The sequence below is a fragment of the Clupea harengus genome, chromosome 14 (assembly GCF_900700415.2).
Source record: "Clupea harengus chromosome 14, Ch_v2.0.2, whole genome shotgun sequence".
Taxonomy (NCBI): domain Eukaryota; kingdom Metazoa; phylum Chordata; class Actinopteri; order Clupeiformes; family Clupeidae; genus Clupea; species Clupea harengus.
This window is the reverse complement of record NC_045165.1, coordinates 26,715,193-26,736,406: the sequence shown is the minus strand read 5'-3', so window position 1 is coordinate 26,736,406 and position 21,214 is coordinate 26,715,193. Positions and strand designations below refer to the sequence as shown.

General features: G+C 42.2%; 1 protein-coding gene across 2 annotated transcripts in view; it reads right to left on the bottom strand.

The window, feature by feature from the left end:
• The window catches only part of sntg2 (syntrophin, gamma 2), a 50,646-nt gene that overhangs the window by 16,274 nt on the left and 13,158 nt on the right, over positions 1-21,214 (bottom strand). Inside the window, exons 2-9 of one of the 2 annotated variants that reach the window (XM_031580028.2) lie at positions 9,061-9,198; positions 8,404-8,460; positions 7,410-7,467; positions 6,713-6,756; positions 6,196-6,237; positions 5,088-5,175; positions 4,669-4,760; positions 1,107-1,234 (exon numbers count right to left, since the gene is read on the bottom strand). In XM_031580028.2, the coding sequence (XP_031435888.1) occupies positions 1,107-1,234; positions 4,669-4,760; positions 5,088-5,175; positions 6,196-6,237; positions 6,713-6,756; positions 7,410-7,467; positions 8,404-8,460; positions 9,061-9,198 (647 nt within the window). The remainder of the gene's footprint in view (positions 1-1,106; positions 1,235-4,668; positions 4,761-5,087; positions 5,176-6,195; positions 6,238-6,712; positions 6,757-7,409; positions 7,468-8,403; positions 8,461-9,060; positions 9,199-21,214) is intronic. The other variant, XM_031580029.2, reaches the window with a different exon arrangement.

The following is a 21,214-nucleotide window of genomic DNA, read 5'->3' as shown; positions in this document are numbered from 1 at the left end:
CTGGTTTTACAAGTGTCCAAGCAGGAAGCAGATCTCACATAAAACGGAAGACTATTCTATACTATTGGACCAATAAGAGCAAAAGCTTGATCAGTCTGAGAGGTTATGATCGGACATCACAGAGCTCCAGCGTAGTTCACCATCTATATCAAACCTGCAGTGAGGGGCAGGCAGGCAGGCAGGAAATAGAAAAGGACTCGGTAAGCAGCCCTGGGGGCCAAGCCCTGGTAGGGAGTTCAGGGGAAAAAGAACCACAGTTTAAGACCACTGAGCAGAATAAGCACATTGCACTCTACAGAGAAGAGTTTCATCAGAAGAACACATCTGAAATTGAAATGATAGACTATTTCAATCCACAGAGTGGCTTCGTATATGACCAAACCTACTCGAGAGTAGTAGGATCAGAGGGAAACGGCCATACAGACTCCAGTAATGACATGTAAGAAGTCACACATACAGAATATTAAACTGCAAGTAGAGACTAATTGGAGCAAACAAGCCCACTCCTAATTACCCTTCACAGTGATTAGATCTGAGAAATCTACCTAATTCTAAGATGCCTTCAGCAAAGAACTGATACATTGATTCCTCTGTGAGTGCAAACTAATTAAATTAATGATCAGAAAAATAAACGGCAAAGCGAACGACTCTAATTAATGAGGGAACTAAGAAGGCATATTTTCATCAGTTGCTCATCGTCATGTACACAGACTGGTCATTTTCAGTGGCAGAGTGCGTCACCATTCTTCAGAATGTGTCTCCTCCATTGATCTGAGTCTAGTTAATGCTCCTCATCAAAGCTAATTGGTGGATATAAAAGAGCTCTAATGCTGTGCGATGTTTTCCTCCTCGTCTTCATCTCAGGTGGGTCATCTGAAGGAGGCACTTGGTTTCATTAACCTGCAGGCCTCCTCGTGCTGAAGCAGGACCTGCAACCTTTCCATACATCATGCTTGTGCATAGATATTGGGTTTAACGTAATTGCTCACGTCCTCGCCCACGGAATGGAAAAAAGGCTGCGAAGAACACCAAACAGTCGTCGCTACATAAACAGTGTGTGGAGGAGGCGGGGGGGGGGTGAGTTAGGTGGAACGGGATTACTGCACCTTAATTTATGGCTTCCGGCTTTGTGTCTGGAGACCCGGGCCATGGCCAGAGGGACGGACACCGCGTCCACCCAGCGCTTCTCATACTTTGGTTCATTAGCCGAGGGTGAGGAGGGCGACGATGGGGCCTACACAGAATTAATGAGAAAGAGAAAGAAGCAGAAAAAAGGCAGACACACAGAGAGAGAGAGAGAGAGAGAGAGAAGGTGGGGGAGAGAAAGAGGGGCGAGAGGATAAGTATCTCATCTCTGATCCGTGCAGAGTGCAGCGATCAGAGTTCAACAGCATCCTCCAATCCAATAACATTCATGGTGCATTTCCATTCTTATTAAGCAGCTGCTGTGTTCCGCTCCTGTGCTGCTGCTGCTGCTGCTGCTGCTGCTACTACTGTTTCACCATGCCGCTTCATTAGTGTGATCATGCTGCCTTAGACAAATGGAGAGTTATCATGAGGGCTGATGAGAGGGTCCCTCAAAGAAAAATGAGACTCATTTAAACAAGCACAGTGTTCATTCTGAGTGCAACATTTCTTCGGGGCTATCACAGACGCCTGTTACTAGGGAATAGCACATGCTAGTGTTAATAGGAGTATTGGCAGTGTGTACGCACACATTATACATCCTATCTGTAAACATGCGCATGTACACTTTAAACACGCCATGGAAGCCTGTCACAGTGCCCTGTACTGCTATAAAGACACGACCTTAATTCAACTAGTGTTTGTTGAAAGTGGGCTGCTTCACTGAACAAACAGAAATGGAAAAATTGCTTTTCACGGGGCATGGTCTTCTTTTTTTGTCTGGCACAGCACATAGACTTGACCCCCTTCAAGTGAGGGTCTGGGGATTCACTGCTTTGTGATTCACTGTCTATGAAAGTGACCTTTCTTTTTTTAGAAATATGCATTCCTTCAGAATCCGATGTTTCGAGTCTTACTTCTGATACACAGCGATCCACTGATCCAGTCAGCATTACTGCTTCAGTCCGATTAGACCAACATCTGCCACAGACACAACATGGGGCGGGAGATATTTGATTGTGTTAAGATGCCTCTTCAGTCAGTGTACACTCTAATGTATATGACTAATATGACTGTGTGAACTAACAGTAGGTTAAGGTTGGATAGTGGACCTTTGTGAGGACAAGCACAGCATATATGTGGACCACTCTACATGTTAATTACCAGGCAATCACAGCATTGACTTTAGCTTAGTTTGGCTTAATGAAACCAAAGATGCCTAAATGTAATCCATGGCAGTTTACTTGACATTTCCAAGGATGAAAAGGTAGAAACTGTTGACTTGTTTTTGACCTATGGTCAAGGTGATTGTTGATGAGAAAAAAACAGCACTTCAGACCACACTGATTCCACGCCCCTGCAGACATGTCAGGGAGCTGTTTGGATAACCGCCACCACCGCCAAGCCTCCTCACACTCTGTCATTAGCTCCCTGGTCCAGAGCTTTAACACAGTGTCTCATAAGTGGAAGCCTCTCCCTCTGATCTAATCAAAAGTTGGGTGCCAAAGCCAATTACGTCGCCACCACTTCCCATGGCCTGATCCTCTCCCTTTGCAATGTTTATGCAGGCCCATGCTGGATAATTAAACTTGATTTGACTTTCATGTCAAGCCACGCCAGGGTGGGAGATGAGATGACAAGGAATAAAATATTGTTGTGATGTCAGGACAGATTAGAGTGATGCGGTGTCAGTTTGGGCATGTAGACCTGGCCAGGCAGGAACTAAGCTGACATTGTTGTCCTTCCTATCACTCCCTCTGCCATACCTCAAGACGTGTCCCCTCGCAACATGAGGTGCCATTCTAATTATTTGCTGGCATGTAAATGAATCAATGCGTGCCCCTCCTGGGCTCTGTGAAAGGAAAACACTGTCAATCATTTCAATGTCGAAGCTGCCTAGAGGGGATGACAAGCTTAGTGAATTCTAATCACCTGCAGGCGCGGAAATGAGCGAGCCTAAAAGAGGATGAAAAAGCTCATTTGGCAAATACAGGAGTACACTGACTCTGTTGACTCAGCAATTAGGGGGAAAGCATGGCCTGTCTTTACGCACACTCTCACACCCTCCAACCGGGAGGCAGCGAGCGAGGGAGGATCGTTTGTTCACGGGTGACGCCAAGTAATTGGACACACAGCGTGACATTCCAATGTTTAATAATGAAGAATCTGTGTTCGTTGTTCCCCATCTAAATTAGAAAAAAAAGAAAAGAAAAAGCCAGATGCATTCTGTCACATCATTCCTGTGTATTTGCTGTGGTCCGTCCTCGCGCTTCCTCCACGCAACTTCATTAGCGAGGCCTTCCCAAGCCCTCCAAAGACCTTGTCATTCATAATGCACACATGGTGCGCACATGAAAAATGAGCTGAAAAAGCACGCGGCGTGCTGCAGCAGAAGTGCCTGGACCGAAATGTCACATTTCCTCAATGGCTTACTCTTGCCTGCATAACGTCTCATTCTCCTTGCCGATTAATTACTGCTTAATGACTCCCCCGCGTGCACCTCCTGCCTCGTTTCAGTGGGTGTACGTGTGGCGCCTGTGACTCGGGGCTAGTCTGGCCACCGCGTTTCGTTAATCTCACAAGGGCGTATTCATCGAGATACCTCGCCGCCTAATAGACTGTGTCAGGCACCTGCCCTGTCAAAGGCAGTATTTGCTGCAGAGAATCCAAAGCGCAGCCCTGCGATCAGCTCTGCTATACCTTATTAAGTCAATGCTTGCTTGTTTATTGGCTTCCCACTTCTCCAGGTAAGCATGTGTCAGTGCAAATTTGCTCAAACACACAATCAAGCCGGAAATGTGCGGAGCTCAAAAATTAGACACATCACATTAATATGACTGTGTGAGCTGACAGTGGGTCGAGGTTGGATAGTGGGCTTCTGTGAGGACGAGCCCAGCGTGTATGCGCACCACTCTACTGTACATGCCCAAGGCTCTAGGGCCAACTCTCTTAATGCAAGACAAAAATGAAATGAACAAATGACTACAGTACACTACACTGTCCTCTCTTTTTATCTGGAACAAGAAACCCACAGCAACTCCAGAGGCACTCCAGAGGCACTAGTCCTTTAGCCTATGAAACCACACTGCTGGTCACAGGGGTTCATCTGTTCCAAAGCAGAATAACAACAGCATGTTGAACTGATGTTGAACCCTTTATCCATCCGTCACTGGAGCCAAATAGAATGTATATTTTATGTAAACTCTGAGATATATACAGCTCTGAAGTGTGGTTGTGAAGAGGTTGCAACAGTAGACAACACACACAACACACATTAGAGCACACTAGGATGAGCCATCAGGGCCACTGCTGCTATCGTTAGCCAGCCTGGCTCATCTCACCACGTACTTGAGGTAAACATCAGCTCTCTTTTTAGTTACCCTGCGATGCTAATGCCGTATTTACAACCCGATTCTGTCATGCCAAAGCCTCCCTAGTCTCATCATCTTCCCCCCCTGTGTGGAAAGCACAATACCTTTTTCTTTTTTTTTAAAGCCCCAAGGCAAATGTGGTAAAGGGATATGGGGGGAAAAAAAGACTCACCGTGTTGCTCGAATTCCCATTTAAATGTAAACCACTGTCAAAGAGAGGAGAGGACGCTCTGCTGCTGTCATCGCTGGAAGGTCCCGGAGAGCCTGAGAAGCACACACGCCTCATAAATGCCTCATTGTCTCTTTATAGCAATAGCTATGCAAAACCCTTTATGCCCCAGAACACAGTCTGACCTCTCTCTATCTCTTTCTCTCGCTCCCATTCATCCCATTTTAATTTCAATGTAGGGGTGTATATGGTATACAGAGACCAACATGAATACTTAAAGGACTTTTGTTCATGCAAACAGCCAGTTTGTCCAAATTAGCATCAAATATGTTGGTATTAGCTGTGACTAGTTTGAAAAACGACCTCCACACCTGATGCTGACACCTCTGTTCTTGTTTAGAACTCCAAGTCTGAAGTGTTACCTAATGGCAGCTTTAAGAAAGCTGGTGCCTCCCTGAGGTACCCAACAGTGAGCGTGACGTCATCTCCAGCCGTCCGCAGAAGATGGACCTGCATTGCAAAGGACGAGAGGGAGATTTGGGGGGGGAAACAAGCAAGGAGAGTAAAGAAAGTGGTTGTGGTGAGAAGGTGATGTGGGGATATAAATACTTCTCAAGGCCCCATCAGATCAAAATCATACTAACGACGACACTCTCTTACACGCTTGCTGCACACTTAATTGAGTGGAAGGGACTCCAGAGCAGTGAGGCCCCAACATCTCACTCAACAAGCGGGATCATGCTATTGCCAATGTATAATTAGAAGGGGACCAGCAACCTTAAATAGAGTCTCCGTGTGATTGTAAGAGGGTGGCTAACTGCCTCTCAGACAAGTAATTACCCTCTCACCATCTGTTGGCGAAAAGTCCTTTCGTCTGATTTCTACAAGATCTGACATGGTTGCGTCACAAAATCACAATGAAGGAAATGTCATGAACCAATTTTCTCTTTCTGCAAAGACACGTTACACTCTGTACGGTGCTGGGAAAACACTGGCAATACAAATTCAACAGCATTTCTCCACTCAATTCAGTTCAAGTAAGAATTCCACCATATGACAATTCATGCATTCTTTTCCATCGGTCTATCATGTCAAAAGTAGTGATGACCTACAACAAGAACACTCATGCACTCTCTGTAGCGTCAGTCATCCCTCTCCTTCCTCTGTGAAACAGTGGTGAGAGCCTGGCTTTCTAAAATGCTTTTTAAAGGGAGGACAGAAGGGAGGACAGACATCATTAATCATGTCTTTTGACTTCCTCCCAGTGAATGAAGAACAGCTGTTTGGAGCTCAAGGAGAAGGAGAGTGAGAGCCTTGCACATCTTTCAGAGCTCCCCTTCCATGTCCTCTAATTTTGGCAAGGTCTTACTGTAATGAATTTGCTGCGTATTGATTTGTTGTGAACTGTGGCATTAGAAACGTAACTTGCACACAGGATTCAAAGGCACTATTATATCCATTTTATCACACAGTACAGATTTCAGCGTGCAGGGGATTTGGATGTGCAGTGAAAGGACATGGGATACTCACAACTTCTTCATGAGTGCATTTTTCAACGTTGATACCATTGACCTATAGAGAAAAAAAGAGTAGAGATCAAAGGTTATTACATACATAAAAGTGGAAATACATACAGTATGTAAATTCAGACAATAAATGTCATACCAAAACTGATATAGACAGCAGAGTATAAAGAAGGGAATATATCTTTTCCTGTACAAACTTTATGTATAGACAGTTACAACATTAATCCTGTCTTCGCTGAAAGGGTTTGTAATGGGAAGCACTGACAAGACGACATTTAATTAAGTCCTCACCTTGCCCACTACCAGTCAGTGTGGTCACGAAACAAAATCATTTCTGAGCGTTTCATTAGTGCGGCTCTTCAGCCTATTGCAGTGGGAGCAGAGGTTAAAAGCGCGGTGGACTTGTGGAAAATGACGAGGAGAAGAGCTTTATTAAAATGCAGGAGCACATTCCTCTGACATGCACCTATGACCCCGGGTAGTCGGAGTGAGAAAGGGAGGTTCAGGCTGGATACACTAACCTGTAACACGGCATCACCGATAAACAGCATCCCAGTCTGATCTGCTGCAGGGGACAGGGGCAGAGGTTAATGGAGGCACTGACATAGAATGAGTCATTTCATACACTGAAAATGGCTGGAAATAGCAATCAATGCCTGCATCTGCCTAGGCTCCAATTATAACAGCAAGTAGGCTAGGGTGACAAGAACAGGCTAATCCATGACTAAATATTAAACAAATCTGGATATTAACTCATCTCGGCATGACTGATGGAAACAATGAAACTTCTTAGCAATTTGGAGAGGATTTGTGTAACTCTCAGAGCCGATGCGTTACCATAATGCACCATGGAATCTTTTGAAGCCCTGCTAAGCTAATGAAAGCTGGGCCAGTACAATACTTTCAGTGAAAAAAGGGGGAAACTTTTCTGAGAAAACTATAATCAAAACCCCTGGATATTGCAAAGGGGAATGGCTCATCTAACATGACATGGCATAGACCAATTACGTTACATTCATCTGTGACATCAAGTGATCCATATTCTGCTAAGGGAAAGTTTTGGGTGACATGGGTTTGTCTCATGTTGGCAACTCACAGCCTTCTAAACCACTTACTTTAGCACTATTAACCACAGATTAACAGAGTGTCTCTAAAATATTCTGACCTTCGCTCTGTCTGGGGTGGACTGACACATAGGAGACTGCAATATGGCCTTACCTACTTGATCTTTAAAAAGCTTTGAAATGACCACAGGCACTTTGTGTTCAGCACCCCCCTGAAAGGCAGAACAATGAGTCAATGCACTGCACTGTTGACAGGTCCACAGCCACAGATATGAGTCAATGCACTGCACTGTTGACAGGTCCACAGCCACATATATGAGTCAATGCACTGCACTGTTGACAGGTCCACAGCCACATATGTGAGTCAATGCACTGCACTGTTGACAGGTCCACAGCCACAGATATGAGTCAATGCACTGCACTGTTGTCAGGTCCACAGCCACATATATGTTCAATGCACTGTACTGTTGACAGGTCCACAGCCACATTTATGAGACTCAATGCACTGTACTGTTGACAGGTCCACAGCCACAGATATGAGAGTCAATGCACTGTACTGTTGACAGGTCCACAGCCACATATATGAGTCAATGCACTGTACAGTTGACAGGTCCACAGCCACAGATATGTTCAATGCACTGTACTGTTGACAGGTCCACAGCCACAGATATGAGTCAATGCACTGTACTGTTGACAGGTCCACAGCCACAGATATGAGTCAATGCACTGTACTGTTGACAGGTCCACAGCCACAGATATGTTCAATGCACTGTACTGTTGACAGGTCCACAGCCACAGATATGTTCAATGCACTGTACTGTTGACAGGTCCACAGCCACAGATATGTTCAATGCACTGTACTGTTGACAGGTCCACAGCCACAGATATGTTCAATGCACTGTACTGTTGACAGGTCCACAGCCACATATATGTTCCATGCACCACTCCACAGCTCAGATCAATGGCTTTATCAAAGCTGCATTTCAAGAGAGTAATGAATCTTGATCTTCAGTCTGCAGCTCTGTCTTTTACCCAATGGATTTGTCACACACAGTACACTACACTTCCTCTGTGTGGTAAGGTTGATGAGAATGGAGTGGCCAAAGGATGACAAAAGGAAAGATAAAAAGCAATACAATTAAACCTACTTTGATGCTTAGTCCGAGACCTCCAGTCGGCTGTCTTCGAAGTACAACAGTTCTGTGCTTTAGAAAATGGGAATTTAGTTTGGTAAAATAATAACAGACAGCAAATAAGTGTATGCACGGCCATCATTCCTGCCAGCTTGTGATGAAGGTAACCTGAGACAAATAGCTTGTCAAATACCATCTATAAAGAGTAAAGTATTTGATCACCATACCTTTAACACAGTAATCATGCTTGCTGAGATCCAGAGCTACTCAGTCAAATCTGTATCAGTTCTACCCAGCACATCACAGTAAAGTCAACAAGAAGGCTGGGGCCACTGTAAGCCCCAATGGCATGACCGCTGAATACATAACAGACACAAGCTCCACATGATGTTTGTGCCCTGACCATAAAGCATTGAAAATGGGATGTCACATATAATGAAAAATACTCTTGGGCCTCTCACTCCACTGATTCTAAGCAATGCTCTGCTGAGAAAGGCCTCCCCTGAAAAAGCTGAATTACTCACAACAATCAACAATCCCAGCCTATGAAAAATGAACATGTCTGTCAACTGTAAATACAAAAATAATAAAAATGTTAAAAAAGACTAAAGGGTGTCTGAAGGCAAAAACGGTTTCTTCTGGCTAGTATACTAGAAAAGCCTAAGTACTTACATTTAAGTGGGGGTCCCCTCCGTGCACACAGACCACATCCTGTGTCTGTATGGTGAGCATCTCTTTCGACAGCTTTAGACGGATATCGTAGGTATTACCGCTATCTTCATTATACACCAGGGCAAGGCCGGATTTTGTCTGTTGATAAAGGATATTGGGCCTTTGTTAGTGAGATGGCTGTGGACCGAGGGCTTTTACACCCAGAGCACACAGCAGGCCAATAATCTTTAAAGCACACCTGACGAGGATGTGCTGAGAATACACACGGGTTGAGGAGGGAACATTCTAGAAAACAAATGAAAAACATGGTGACATGGTCTCCTTGTGAAACATAGCCTTGGCCTACATATTGGGGGTGAATCTCCATTCAATGTGTGATTAAATCTGATTCAGTCCTATATCTTGCCTGAAAAAAAAAATCAGTTCACGAGGGTTTATGTTCAACTTATCACTGGAATACATCAAAGTAAAAATGTGAGCCATTTAGTTAATAATGTCCTCATCAGCTATGGCAGGAATGCTTTACGGAGGTAGCATATACACCTGGGGTGGGCATGCTAACGGTGATGCATGGTCTTTGTTTTGTCAGCTCAAGAACAGTGGGAGCACAATGCAATTCCGAAGATTGATTTCAGCTTTGTGTAGAGAGACTTTTCCCCCAGCCTCAGGTTAATTGAATATGTGCCAGAGAAAGTTATTTTCAGCCCCACAATATTTAGGCACGTTATTTCAGGTAGGAAAAAAAGGAGGAATTTAAAGACAGATAAAACCACTCTTCAGAGCGCAGTTAATTTAGTTACACTTGAAATTAATCCCAAGTGTGTGTTCCTGTGGCTGTTAAATTGAAAAAATATCCGTGCTTGGAGTGTGTGTAAATGATCAAGTATGTCGAGTTTGCACAGAGAGCAAATAAAAACAAACTGAAGGCCACAGCAAATTCCTTTTTCCAGCTTAAAAGTAACAAATTGCTGTAATATCAGTAAGGACACAAAGGCATGAAAAAGGAATATGCTGTATATCCAACTCAACCACTTCTCCACTATGTGGTATGTGCACGACAAGTGCTGTTTTCATGATTCAAACCTGCTATTGGATAAGCTCCTTCACCCAGCACCCAGCACCCAGGCTACATACACACTACATGTGTTCCTATGACAACATATCAACCAAAACTCATAAAACTCACAGTGATGTCAAGAAATATAGGTTAGTTTCATTAAAAGCATTCTCCTCAGACCTGCATGTACACCTCACCATATTTGTATTCCTCACAAATGAGCTGCATCTGTCTATTTTTATTTTGTGGGGAACTCAACCACAGTGGTTCCCATTGAAAGCATCTCAGACCTGCCCTAGTTCTCTTTCTAACGCACCTCCACTTCTTCCCCCTGAGACCCAGATGTAGGTCACAGCACCCTCCCTTTGGCTCTCTGAAGGGCCAGAATGATTAATCAAACCACACTGTCGTGGTCGGGCTGGAACTCTGTGGAAGCACACCCTAACACAATGTCCCTGAGTGCAGGGCAAGGTCCTCCTGCTCTGCCTCGGAGGCCTGTGAGAATGCAGCATCCATCTGTAGAACCTCTGTATTAAAGATGGAGTCTGTGATTCTAATTCAATACACTCATTGTCAAATTCAGCAAATTGATCCTCACAGTCCTCTTGCTGTTCACTTAGTGGGCTCTCCAAAGAAAAGAAACCCACACAGTCCTGGCTCTGTACATGGGAAACAAACATAATGGTTCAGACCGAGCCATAAACAATTCTAGCCAATCAACATGTTTCTTTAGGAGGATGGAAGGGGGGTGCGTAAGTTGAGCTTAAAGGTCAACAACCTTTCGTCAGAATCATGAACTGTACCTCTTACCCAAACTTATCCAACTGTGAAACGTCCAACAAGATACAGAGGTTATTTGACGATAGTGATTGCAGTACATTGGCCATGATATAAAACTATATAATGCTGATATAATGCTGTATCAAACAGAGTATAATACAGCAGGATACCAAGGCTATGTATTTGTGTTTTGACCTTTGCCTATGTAAGTCCAGCGAATTTTGCTTACTGTTCACTGATCTAAAAACAAATGCGTTGGTCCCCTGACACGTAGCTCTGAATAATAACAATGAGAATGATAAGAGGCCAATCAAGTCATAGAATACTCTTGGCTAGAAAATGAAAACTGTATCTCTTTTATAGCTGACTGTCCAAGGAGTTACACATCACAGGCATTTGTGTCTCCAAAAGAAAATGGCCAGATGACAAGCTCTGGATGTTCCTGGCTAGAGAGGCATGCTGTTTATTTTTTTTATTTCTTTCCCTCCCTCCCTCCCTCTTTCTTCCTCCCTCCCTCCCTCCCTCTTTCTCTCTCACCTCTCTCGTTCATTCCCTATCCAGAATATCAACCACTGCAAAAACAACAAAGAACAAAATAACAAACGCATCACTTGCAAATAATGAAACATGGATTAGGCCTTCATGACAGCATTTCCCCTGGGTTGAGGATACCTCTGCTCACACTACTGCAACATGATTGATGTCGGTGCATGATTGGAAGACAAGACAACATACAAGACAGGTTTACTCAAGTCAGTGCGCACAATGCTCTGCCTGCTGCATACCACAGTCTTATGTACAAATCAGTCATAGATCAAATGATGCATTCACTCAAGAGAATGAGTGAAGCATGACCTCAAAGAAATCACATACACGTCCTTATTAAACAATGAAAGGGCTTCAGATAGCGAAGTGAAAATTCCTACAAGGCTAAACAATTTATACAGGAAATAAATGTAATTGCTATGATGAAGGCCACAGTGTTGAGAAACAAATGTATCATTTAGTCAATTTGCAGCCTAGACAAGAAATCTTTAAGGTCCATGGGTCTGAAAGCTTAGTCATCTTGTTTAAGGTAAACTGTCACTGTCCTTAAACTTGTCACTTTCATAACAAGAGTAGTACAAATGAGCCAATGCATAGCACGCTAGATTAAGGAGTGATACTTCTTACTAAGGCCACAATGTTTGATGACAGTTCAAGTTCAAGTTCAGTTGAAATTCATGCATACACCTGTGGTGGGCGATCTGACTCTTTTATATCACGATCGAACTGAAGACGTTCATGATCTATTTTGTCAGACGAATCATGTCACATTTTATGTCCTCCTACTAATGTAACGGAAGATGTCCATGATCTATTTTATGTCATTATCGAACTGAAGACGTCCATGATCTATTTTATATCATGATCGAACTGAAGACGTCCATGATCTATTTTATATCATGATCGAACTGAAGACGTCCATGATCTATTTTATGTCATGATCGAACTGAAGACGTCCATGATCTATTTTATATCATGATCGAACTGAAGACGTCCATGATCTATTTTATGTCATGATCGAACTGAAGACGTCCATGATCTATTTTATATCATGATCGAACTGAAGACGTCCATGATTTATTTTTCAGACGAATCATGGCATATTTTATGTCCTCCTACTAATGTATCTGAACTTCACATAAAACTTTGATGGTGTGTATACACGCTATGTTGACAAACCAACAGAATGGTTGCCTACTAGATGGCTATGCTGATTGACCAAATTATATCACGTGTCTCTTTCATACGTTTCTTTCATGTGTGACATATTTGTAAAACAATTCAACATGGTGGACGAGGAGCTGGTGCCAAAAAAGGACTCTGCGCCAGTAGTGTGGCAGTGGTTCGACTGTGCACAGTCAGATATTTCTCAAGGCAAAGTTATGTGTAGATTTTGTCGCGCAACGGTCGGCACTTCCAGAGGTAATACGACAAATGTATTCAACAACCGCACTCATCTGAATCTCACAAGGTCCCGAAGTGTAAACAGTTATCATTGACCGATGCATTAGCCTAGTCAAAAAAATACGATCAAAGCAGCCAACGATGGAAAGAGGTGAAAGAGGCAGTCACATTTTATATAGCTAAGGATATGGTGCCGTTCAAAGCTGTGAACAACATGGGATTTAAGACACTGATGCACACTAATGACAGTACATTTCAAAATTGTGAAGAAAGATTGCAATTCAGATTGAGGATCGTGATTGTGTGTTAACCCTCTGGGGACCACAACGATGCCAAGAAACAATGCCATCTCAAATCCAATCTTTGTACCATAGTATCACTCCAACAGGAGGCTTATTCGTCCGATTTATACACTGACAAATGAAACTACTCTTTGAAGAGTACCTAAAACAAGTCAGACATTCTGGTGTGTATATGTATAAGTCACAGCACCAGTAGGACAGCATAAACACCCACCCCTTCATTTGTTCTAATCTTCACATGCTAAAGACTTTAACTGTGGCGTTGAGGGAGGAGCTAGGCTTGTCCACACTAGGGATGGGCATAATTAATCGACGATCGATTAATTGATCATTAAGAATTTCCTCGATGACATTTTTTTTCATGTTGCATGCATGTTTTGTTGCGTAGTGTGTGTGTAATTTATTTATTTTAGGGATGTCAAAGTTAACACGTTATTCTATGAGGTTATTGTGGCCGAGATTAATGCAATACAACATTTTAACACAGTTAACGCAACTTTGTTTACTTCCGGTGTGCGTTGACATATTGCACGAAACCGGCGCGTGTCTGCAGTCAGATAGATAGGAGAGACCGAGACGGTAATTGAAGATGGAGAGAGCTGAGGGATTGTTGGGCGGAAAGTTTCTGTTTAAGAGGCAAAATGACGGAACAATCGACAAAACTAAAGTTGTATGTAGCATTTCTCAAGCTGAATGTAGCTTTCACAGAAGCAGCTCGTCTTTAAGTTATCACCTTAATGCAAAGCACCCGACAGAAAGCAGTCCCAGGTTAGATGGTCGCCAACCCACACTCCACGACTTCTCTAGGAAAATAACTAGACCAGTCCGTGAAAAGGTTACCAACGCTGTAGCAGTTTGGGTTGCCGGTGACTGTCGGGCCATCAACATAGTTGAAGACGGTGGGCTGACTGAGGTGATTCGAATTGCTTCAGGGTAGGCTACAATTCTTACGATTTACCGCCGAGGGGCACCATTGTGTCTCGCATACATTCCTTGTATGACGGCGAGAGAGCACGAAAAAAAAAATACAATTAAACAACAGTGTCTAAAATACACACTGTCTGAAGTGATTACTCGTTAATTTATAAGATTTAGTAGAATACACTTTTAATCACGATTAATCTAGATTAGATTTTAATATAGCCTATAAATAGTTAATTTTAATATAAAAATATTAATTCTCCCGACAATCGATTAAGACAATTTAATCGAATGCCCATCCCTAGTCCACACGGCAGAAAGACGACTGTAAACATCACTCCACCCAGGTCCAAGTATAATTTCATTATTTTGAGGCAAGGCCTGACATTTGGAAGTAAATGGAATTCCATTGAAGGAGATGTAATACGTGTCCACTTACTCATGTTAATTGAGGCATGGAGAGAACAGTATTTTATTCTTACCAAACTTTTAAATTCCAAAGACAATGAGAGGTGATGGAATATGGAGCTACAACTTGATGAATTACTAACTTACCAAACCATCTGAGGAGGAACTGTATGAGTAAGTTTAAATATTTCTAACCATCACACTAGGAGATTTGCTCATTGTATTGGCTAACATTTGTATCTATGCTATTTATTAGCGCATATATAGGTTAGGCCAGGTAGAGCTTATCTAAGCTCTGCAAATCAAATAAGACACAGGCTAAAATAAGACAAACTGTAACGGATGTCAGGCTAAACACAGACTTACCGAGGATGGAGTTTATTCAGAGTCAACCAGAGACAGAGAACGAGCAAACGATAAACTGAACAGACTGAAGTAAAATGGTTAACTGAACAGACTGGAGTAAAACAGCTAACTGAACAGACTGAAGTAAAATGGTTAACTGAACAGACTGAAGTAAAATGGTTAACTGAACAGACTGGAGATCCGACTCGACAGTACTAAACACAAAACACAACGTTCAGAAGATTTCTACTTAATTAACAGAAACAGTCCAGGGAAGAATGTAAACTTAGGAGTTAAACACTAGGAACTCAGAAATACCAGAACCTTGGAAATACGAAGGAGTAGGAACAAACACGGTGATTTTATAATCTGGGGCTTGATGAAGGTACAGGAAGGTAAATCCATACACGACGAGGCCAGACAAGGAAGTGAGGGGAGTGAGGAGTTTAAATAGTGTGTGGACAGGTGTAGGTAATCAGGCAATCAGGGGACTGGGAACGTGACTGAGGCAGGTGAGTTGAATCAGGAGGGGGCGTGGCATGTGGCAGTGGTGCAATCCCAATGAGGATATGTTTTTGCGACAAGTGTTTCAAACAAATGCTCTGGTGCATAGATTTTATAGTGAACAATTTGTATGATTCATAACCTAGGATAAAGTTAGACAGACGTTTTCCCCCCTTTCTCTCTAAAGAGATGCACAGACTGCACATTAAGATACGTTTTTATTTCTGCTCTATTGGCGCAGCATACTATAAAAATATTTGAGCTAACTTATTTTTAAACGTTCTCCCCATATTATCATTATAATAAAACCCATTCAATTGACTGACAACTTTCATTGCTCATTTTATGTTTGATCCATATTGTCTTATTCCCGGAATACAAGCCAATTGCATCCTCTATACATTATAATTTCAACCTTGCCTATCTGGATTTAGACTGCAGGATTTTCAATAAACTGCAAAAGGCCTTTACTCCCACTTCTTTTCCAATTCAAGCCATCTTTTTGCACACTGCAGCCTGAACCTACTTATGAAACAAACTGTCACCTAAAGCAGCATACCATGGAATCAGATATACCATACCACCATATACAGTAGATCATCAGATTTTACTACAGAAGCTTGAAACCCACATTGGTATCAAAGGCTGTGCTCTATCCTGGGTTAGGTTTTAGCTTTCTGACCATCTTCAGTTTGTACCTGTCCATGTACCAGTCATACAAAAGTAAGTTTTGGTGTTTGGTCCCCTGCCCTTCTCTTTATACAAGCTATCCTCAGGTGCTCTAATAAGGAAGCATGGCAATAACTTCCGTTGCTATGTTGATGACACCCAACTATACCAATCCATGAAACCTGATGCCCCCTCCTGTGACCAGGGTTTGTATCCCAGTTTCTTCCTGTATCCTAATCCAGGTTCGTAATACCGCCTTCAACCCTTGGTTTGTATCCAATCCCTACCCTTACCCTAAGGTGGGTTCGTACTTCGGAGGGGGTCACCCTCCCCAACCCCCCTCCCACCCCTGGATAGCCTGTGGCATGCCATAGTGTAATGAGATTGATGTTTAGATAATTAGGTAGTGCATCATTCAGACACTGAGATATGCTTGTGAAATCTTTTTTTGTGTGTGTATGGCTGATATTCTGTTTACTAACCTGACTCTGTTATCTCTCATATGGTAGGAAATGCACCTACATATGTTGATGGCTGTGATGTTCCTCATCACCATAACCGCCACTGTGGGATGCTGCTGCAGTTTTTCCACCTGATCCACTTGCAGAAAACCCTCTGCTTATAGCTGCCCATTCCTACCAAATTGTTATTCACAATTTCTACTCTTATATACTTAGATATTGTGTGCCAGCCTATTTAACTGTAAAATAAAAAGAATGCCATCATTGCTTTCTGCTTCACTGCTCTGTTTATCCTGATATGTCTTGAATGTATCATGTATATACCATCTTGTATGTATCATGGAATCTTGCATAAATCATTTATAAATGCTGCATTTAGGCTAATATGTTTTATCCCGATGTGTGTATGAATTAATCTGCTTGCGTCTGATACTCTCTTCTCCTCCTCTCCTCTCCTCCCTTTCTGCCCCCTCCCCCTTTCCATCTCTCTACCCTGCAGACTTTAGGCAGATAGGCCCCCCCCTCATGAGCTGGGTTCTGCTTAAGATTTATTTCTGTTAAAAGAGTTTTTCCTTGCCACATAGTGCTTTCTCTAGGAGGTTTGGGGCATTGCTCTAGGCTCTGGGCTCTGGGCTCTGTAAAGCACCTTGAGCCAATTTCAATTGCTATTGGCATTACATAAATAAAATTGAACTAACACACTTACAAACCAGTCTGTGTAAAGTCTTTCAAATTGAGGTTACAATGGTTCAACGAACCTCAAACATCATTGAAGTGTAATAATTCAAATAATAGTAATAAACCCAAGTGGAACAACTAGTGGCCAAGTATACTTAACTATGAGAACACAGACTTCAAACAATTTTCTATTATGCTTCAACCTGACATGACTACACCATGACTACACAGAGGCAATGCATCAATATCAAGAGTCAATTTACAGTTTTCTTCCTCCTCCACCTCATTATCATCATCTTCATTAGCCGTAGAGGGTGGAGCCTCTATTCTTCGTTTTATGCCCAAATCACTAAAGTACTGCACTCCGACACTTGAAGAAGACATAAATAATAGCACAATCATTTCAGGGCATGGGACGTCATTAAAATTCATACCTGCCCTAAATCAGAATGGAGATGAAAATGAATGGGGTGTCTGAGCAAGGGTGGGGCGCTGGGAGATAATGAAGTGAGGAAGAGCAGCCGTTTATCTGGTGAGTAAACAACAGCATGCCAGGATTAATACTGTACGGTGCAACTGATTCGGGGGAATAATTGTGGAATCTCTTGCGGGGCTCTTAGAGCGCTTACGGAATGTGACTGCACCAGAAAGGGAATCTCACAGCCTGGACGTGGGGAATTAGGCATCCGAGATAAAGCCAAAAGCCAAGAGGACCTGTTCAGATGGGTGCTAAGCCTGATTGATTGCCTGCCCTCCTGCCTATGAGTTTGTCAATGCTCACTCTTCACTAGGGTGCAATTATATTCGTAACCCAAACAGAGGACCAGCTGGGTCTTTATCCGAAGCATCTAAAGAGCATTTTCTCTTCCCATCTAGCTTTTATCACAATAAATGGACACGTGAGTGCAAAATGTAAGCCGGGAAAAAAAGTTGTAAAAGTATACGGATAAGGTTTGATATGATATTACCATGATCAGAAGTGAAAATGAAAATCAAAAGGGAACTGATCAATGAAATCAGGGGACATGTAACCTTTGGACAAATGACCATGTTCAAATGTTCAGCTTTGACTTACAGATACTGTAGCCTACAAAATGTACCATTGGTAGATAGCATTTAACACTCCAGACTGCTCTCTGCACTGGTATCTTTTACAGACTGGATGCCAACTGAAGTGTTTTGCACTGATTGTGTGTAGTGTTGTTAGCAAGTCAATGCAGCTGATCACAGAATTACACCATGGATAATGACATATCAGTGTTTCTTATTGGTATTTTTCGCTACTATAAGCAACAGTTTAGTGGTCTGACTTGCAGGTTCAAGCTGCAGCACACATAGGCATCACCTTCACTTCAACCAATCTCCTATGTGTCCCCACTCTTGGAAGAGTCAACACCTGATTGTTGCATTCCTTATGCATGGAAATGATCAGAAGTGTGATTTTCCATGAGAACGGAATCTTAACTGCTAACATTTGCATAACTGGATAAATCCAGCATAAGCTAATTAAGCTATGCATTATACTCTCGCCTGTGTTTATTCTTTCAATATGTAACTATCTGTAAAGCTCTTCTAGCCTAACACATAGATGGTTACTTTGAAAATATGTCTGGTCTCATAACAAGCTTAAAAGTTCCTATCTTCCATTCTTAAACGCAATGTCTTCATTTCAAACAGCAGCCCAAACACAAACTCTCTCATTTGTGTGAATTTCCTTTAGTCATTTTGAGCAAAGTGGCTTCACCGCCAACAACAAGCTAGATACATGATCTACACGCCACGAAAACTATAGTCTCTGCCTTGATTGCACAAGATGCATTCCATGAGTTTTTTTTTTTTTGGACAAAAGCACTGCAAAGTTTTACTGCAGCATCACTTTGTTTTAGGGGACCAGTCTGCAATCAGTTTGTTTGTTGCTTAGCAACAGAGAGGGCTCACTTTGGCTTCTGAATAAAACTATTGTGGTTTAGTGAGGCAAAGACAATCAAATAGGTAGTCTAAAATATATTCTTTGTAATAACACCTTGTTTAGACATCTGCAGCGTAAAGGTTCTTTTGGTTGCTATATCAGTCTTTAGACTCATGGCAAGAGTCAATCACAGCTGTTTTATATTCAGAATAACAGCACTCCCTCTGTACATTTCATATATTATGTGTACAATGCAATAAAATATACCAGTGCTTGGTTGAATTTCCAATCATGACACTTATTTTCGAATGCAAATTTTGATATTTGTACACCTATGAAGAAGTTCCAGTTTGTTGACTGTATTGCACTTGCATATCAATTTGCCAAGTTTGTTGTGAAGTTTAAATGAACTGTCACGGTTGTGACAGAATGCAAATTAGTGAACCGTCGTAAGGACAGCGAGTAGTGACCTGTTGTACTAGTGACCATGTCTGAAATCGCTTTTAGTACCATTACACTACATTTGGGCAGGGGGCCACATTGATTTTAGAAATCTAAGACTCAACAGAATGCTGGGACATGTTAGCTTGGCAATGAGAGGTAGCAACCATCCATTTAGAACTAGTAGCAATGGCAATGTGTCCTGTAAGTTAAGAAAAGACTGTAGCGGTAAGAAGTAGTTCTACAAACAAGTCAGTTTTAGCGATCCAAATGTGGGATGCAAGTGTGGCAACCATGGTATAAGCAGGATAATGGACTTCATGGTGTTCAGTTCAGGTAGCAGAAATGAATGCGCTTCAAGGTGTTCGTTCCTCAAACGTTCGTTCATTTCTGCTACCCAAATGCCGTATCCTCCATTATCCCTTGCCTACTCATTTCTGACTGGCTTGCAGTTGTCCCAGTGTATATTGGGACCCACTACATGGGGCAGCCTACATATCTACCATACATACCATAGATACAGTCAAAAGTTCAGTTATTCCATATAAATTCTCTATACTCTGGACAACAAAAAATCGTATCAACTGATGTTTAAATAATGGATAATGACCACCGAAGAGTGCTGATATACAAAACCATTGGATAAGGAGAAGGCCGAGTCCTTTTTTCCAAGGGCCATTATCCCATTTATATCACAGTTACCAGTGTTTTCCACCTCAGCTTTGTCTATTGCCGTCATAGGATGCCATCATCCCTTACTTATGCACTAAACAAACAGATTAAGAGCAAATTGTACTTAATTATGTTTTACTGTGTTCTTTACAGAATCACAAGTCAGAATAAAATAGATTAGTGAAGAAAAACCCTTCAAATGCATGTGGCCGCTATGATAAGCGGCACTTCACATAAACTACATGTGGTTTCAATAACACTGTCTACTTTTTAGGCATACAGAGCATACTGTACCTGCACTAGTGTTTTAGCAGGTTTAAAATGGGAAAGAGAACTTCTCAGTCTCCCAACCTCTCTTCCCCTGAGTGAGTCCTCTGCAATCACAGAAACTGAAGGACTATGGTGACCATAGCAACCACAGAGGGACACCCTTGGGAGAGTTAACAAACTTTTATTCTCAAACACAAAGCCATAATAGAAGGTACTGCTTTCCCTTTATAATCGGCCAACACATCCCAAAGGTATCCCTGTCAGAGACTTTTACTCTGTGAGAGAAATTCTGAGTGGGTAGAAGTATGGGAGACAAGTTAGAATTTTCCCGACTCACAAGACAACATTTCTTAAAGTGGAAGCAGTGGATCTTCTCTCAGTGAATTGTATCAAACAGCACCCAATGCACCCTCTATTTTGATGGTCTTTATCCTTACTTAAGTTTCAAATTATTGGACAGATTTCAAAGTATAGGGCCACAGGTAATTAAAGACTGTCACTATTTAAAGATGAGGTTGTTGATATTCGAGCACCCTTCCCTTCTGTTCTTCTGAAGCAATGTTTTGATTGGCTGGAATTGTTTATGACTCAATCCAAGCCACTTTGTTTGTTTCCCATTTAGAGAGCCAGGACTGTGTACGAATGCTGCATTTTTTTGGAGCGCACACGCTGACCAGACGCTGAAGAGGACCCTGAGGAGCAATTTACTGAATTTGACAAAAAGTGTATTGAATAAGAATCACCTTTACCTGTAGGCCTACCCTTAAAGATCAAAGACCAAAGTGTA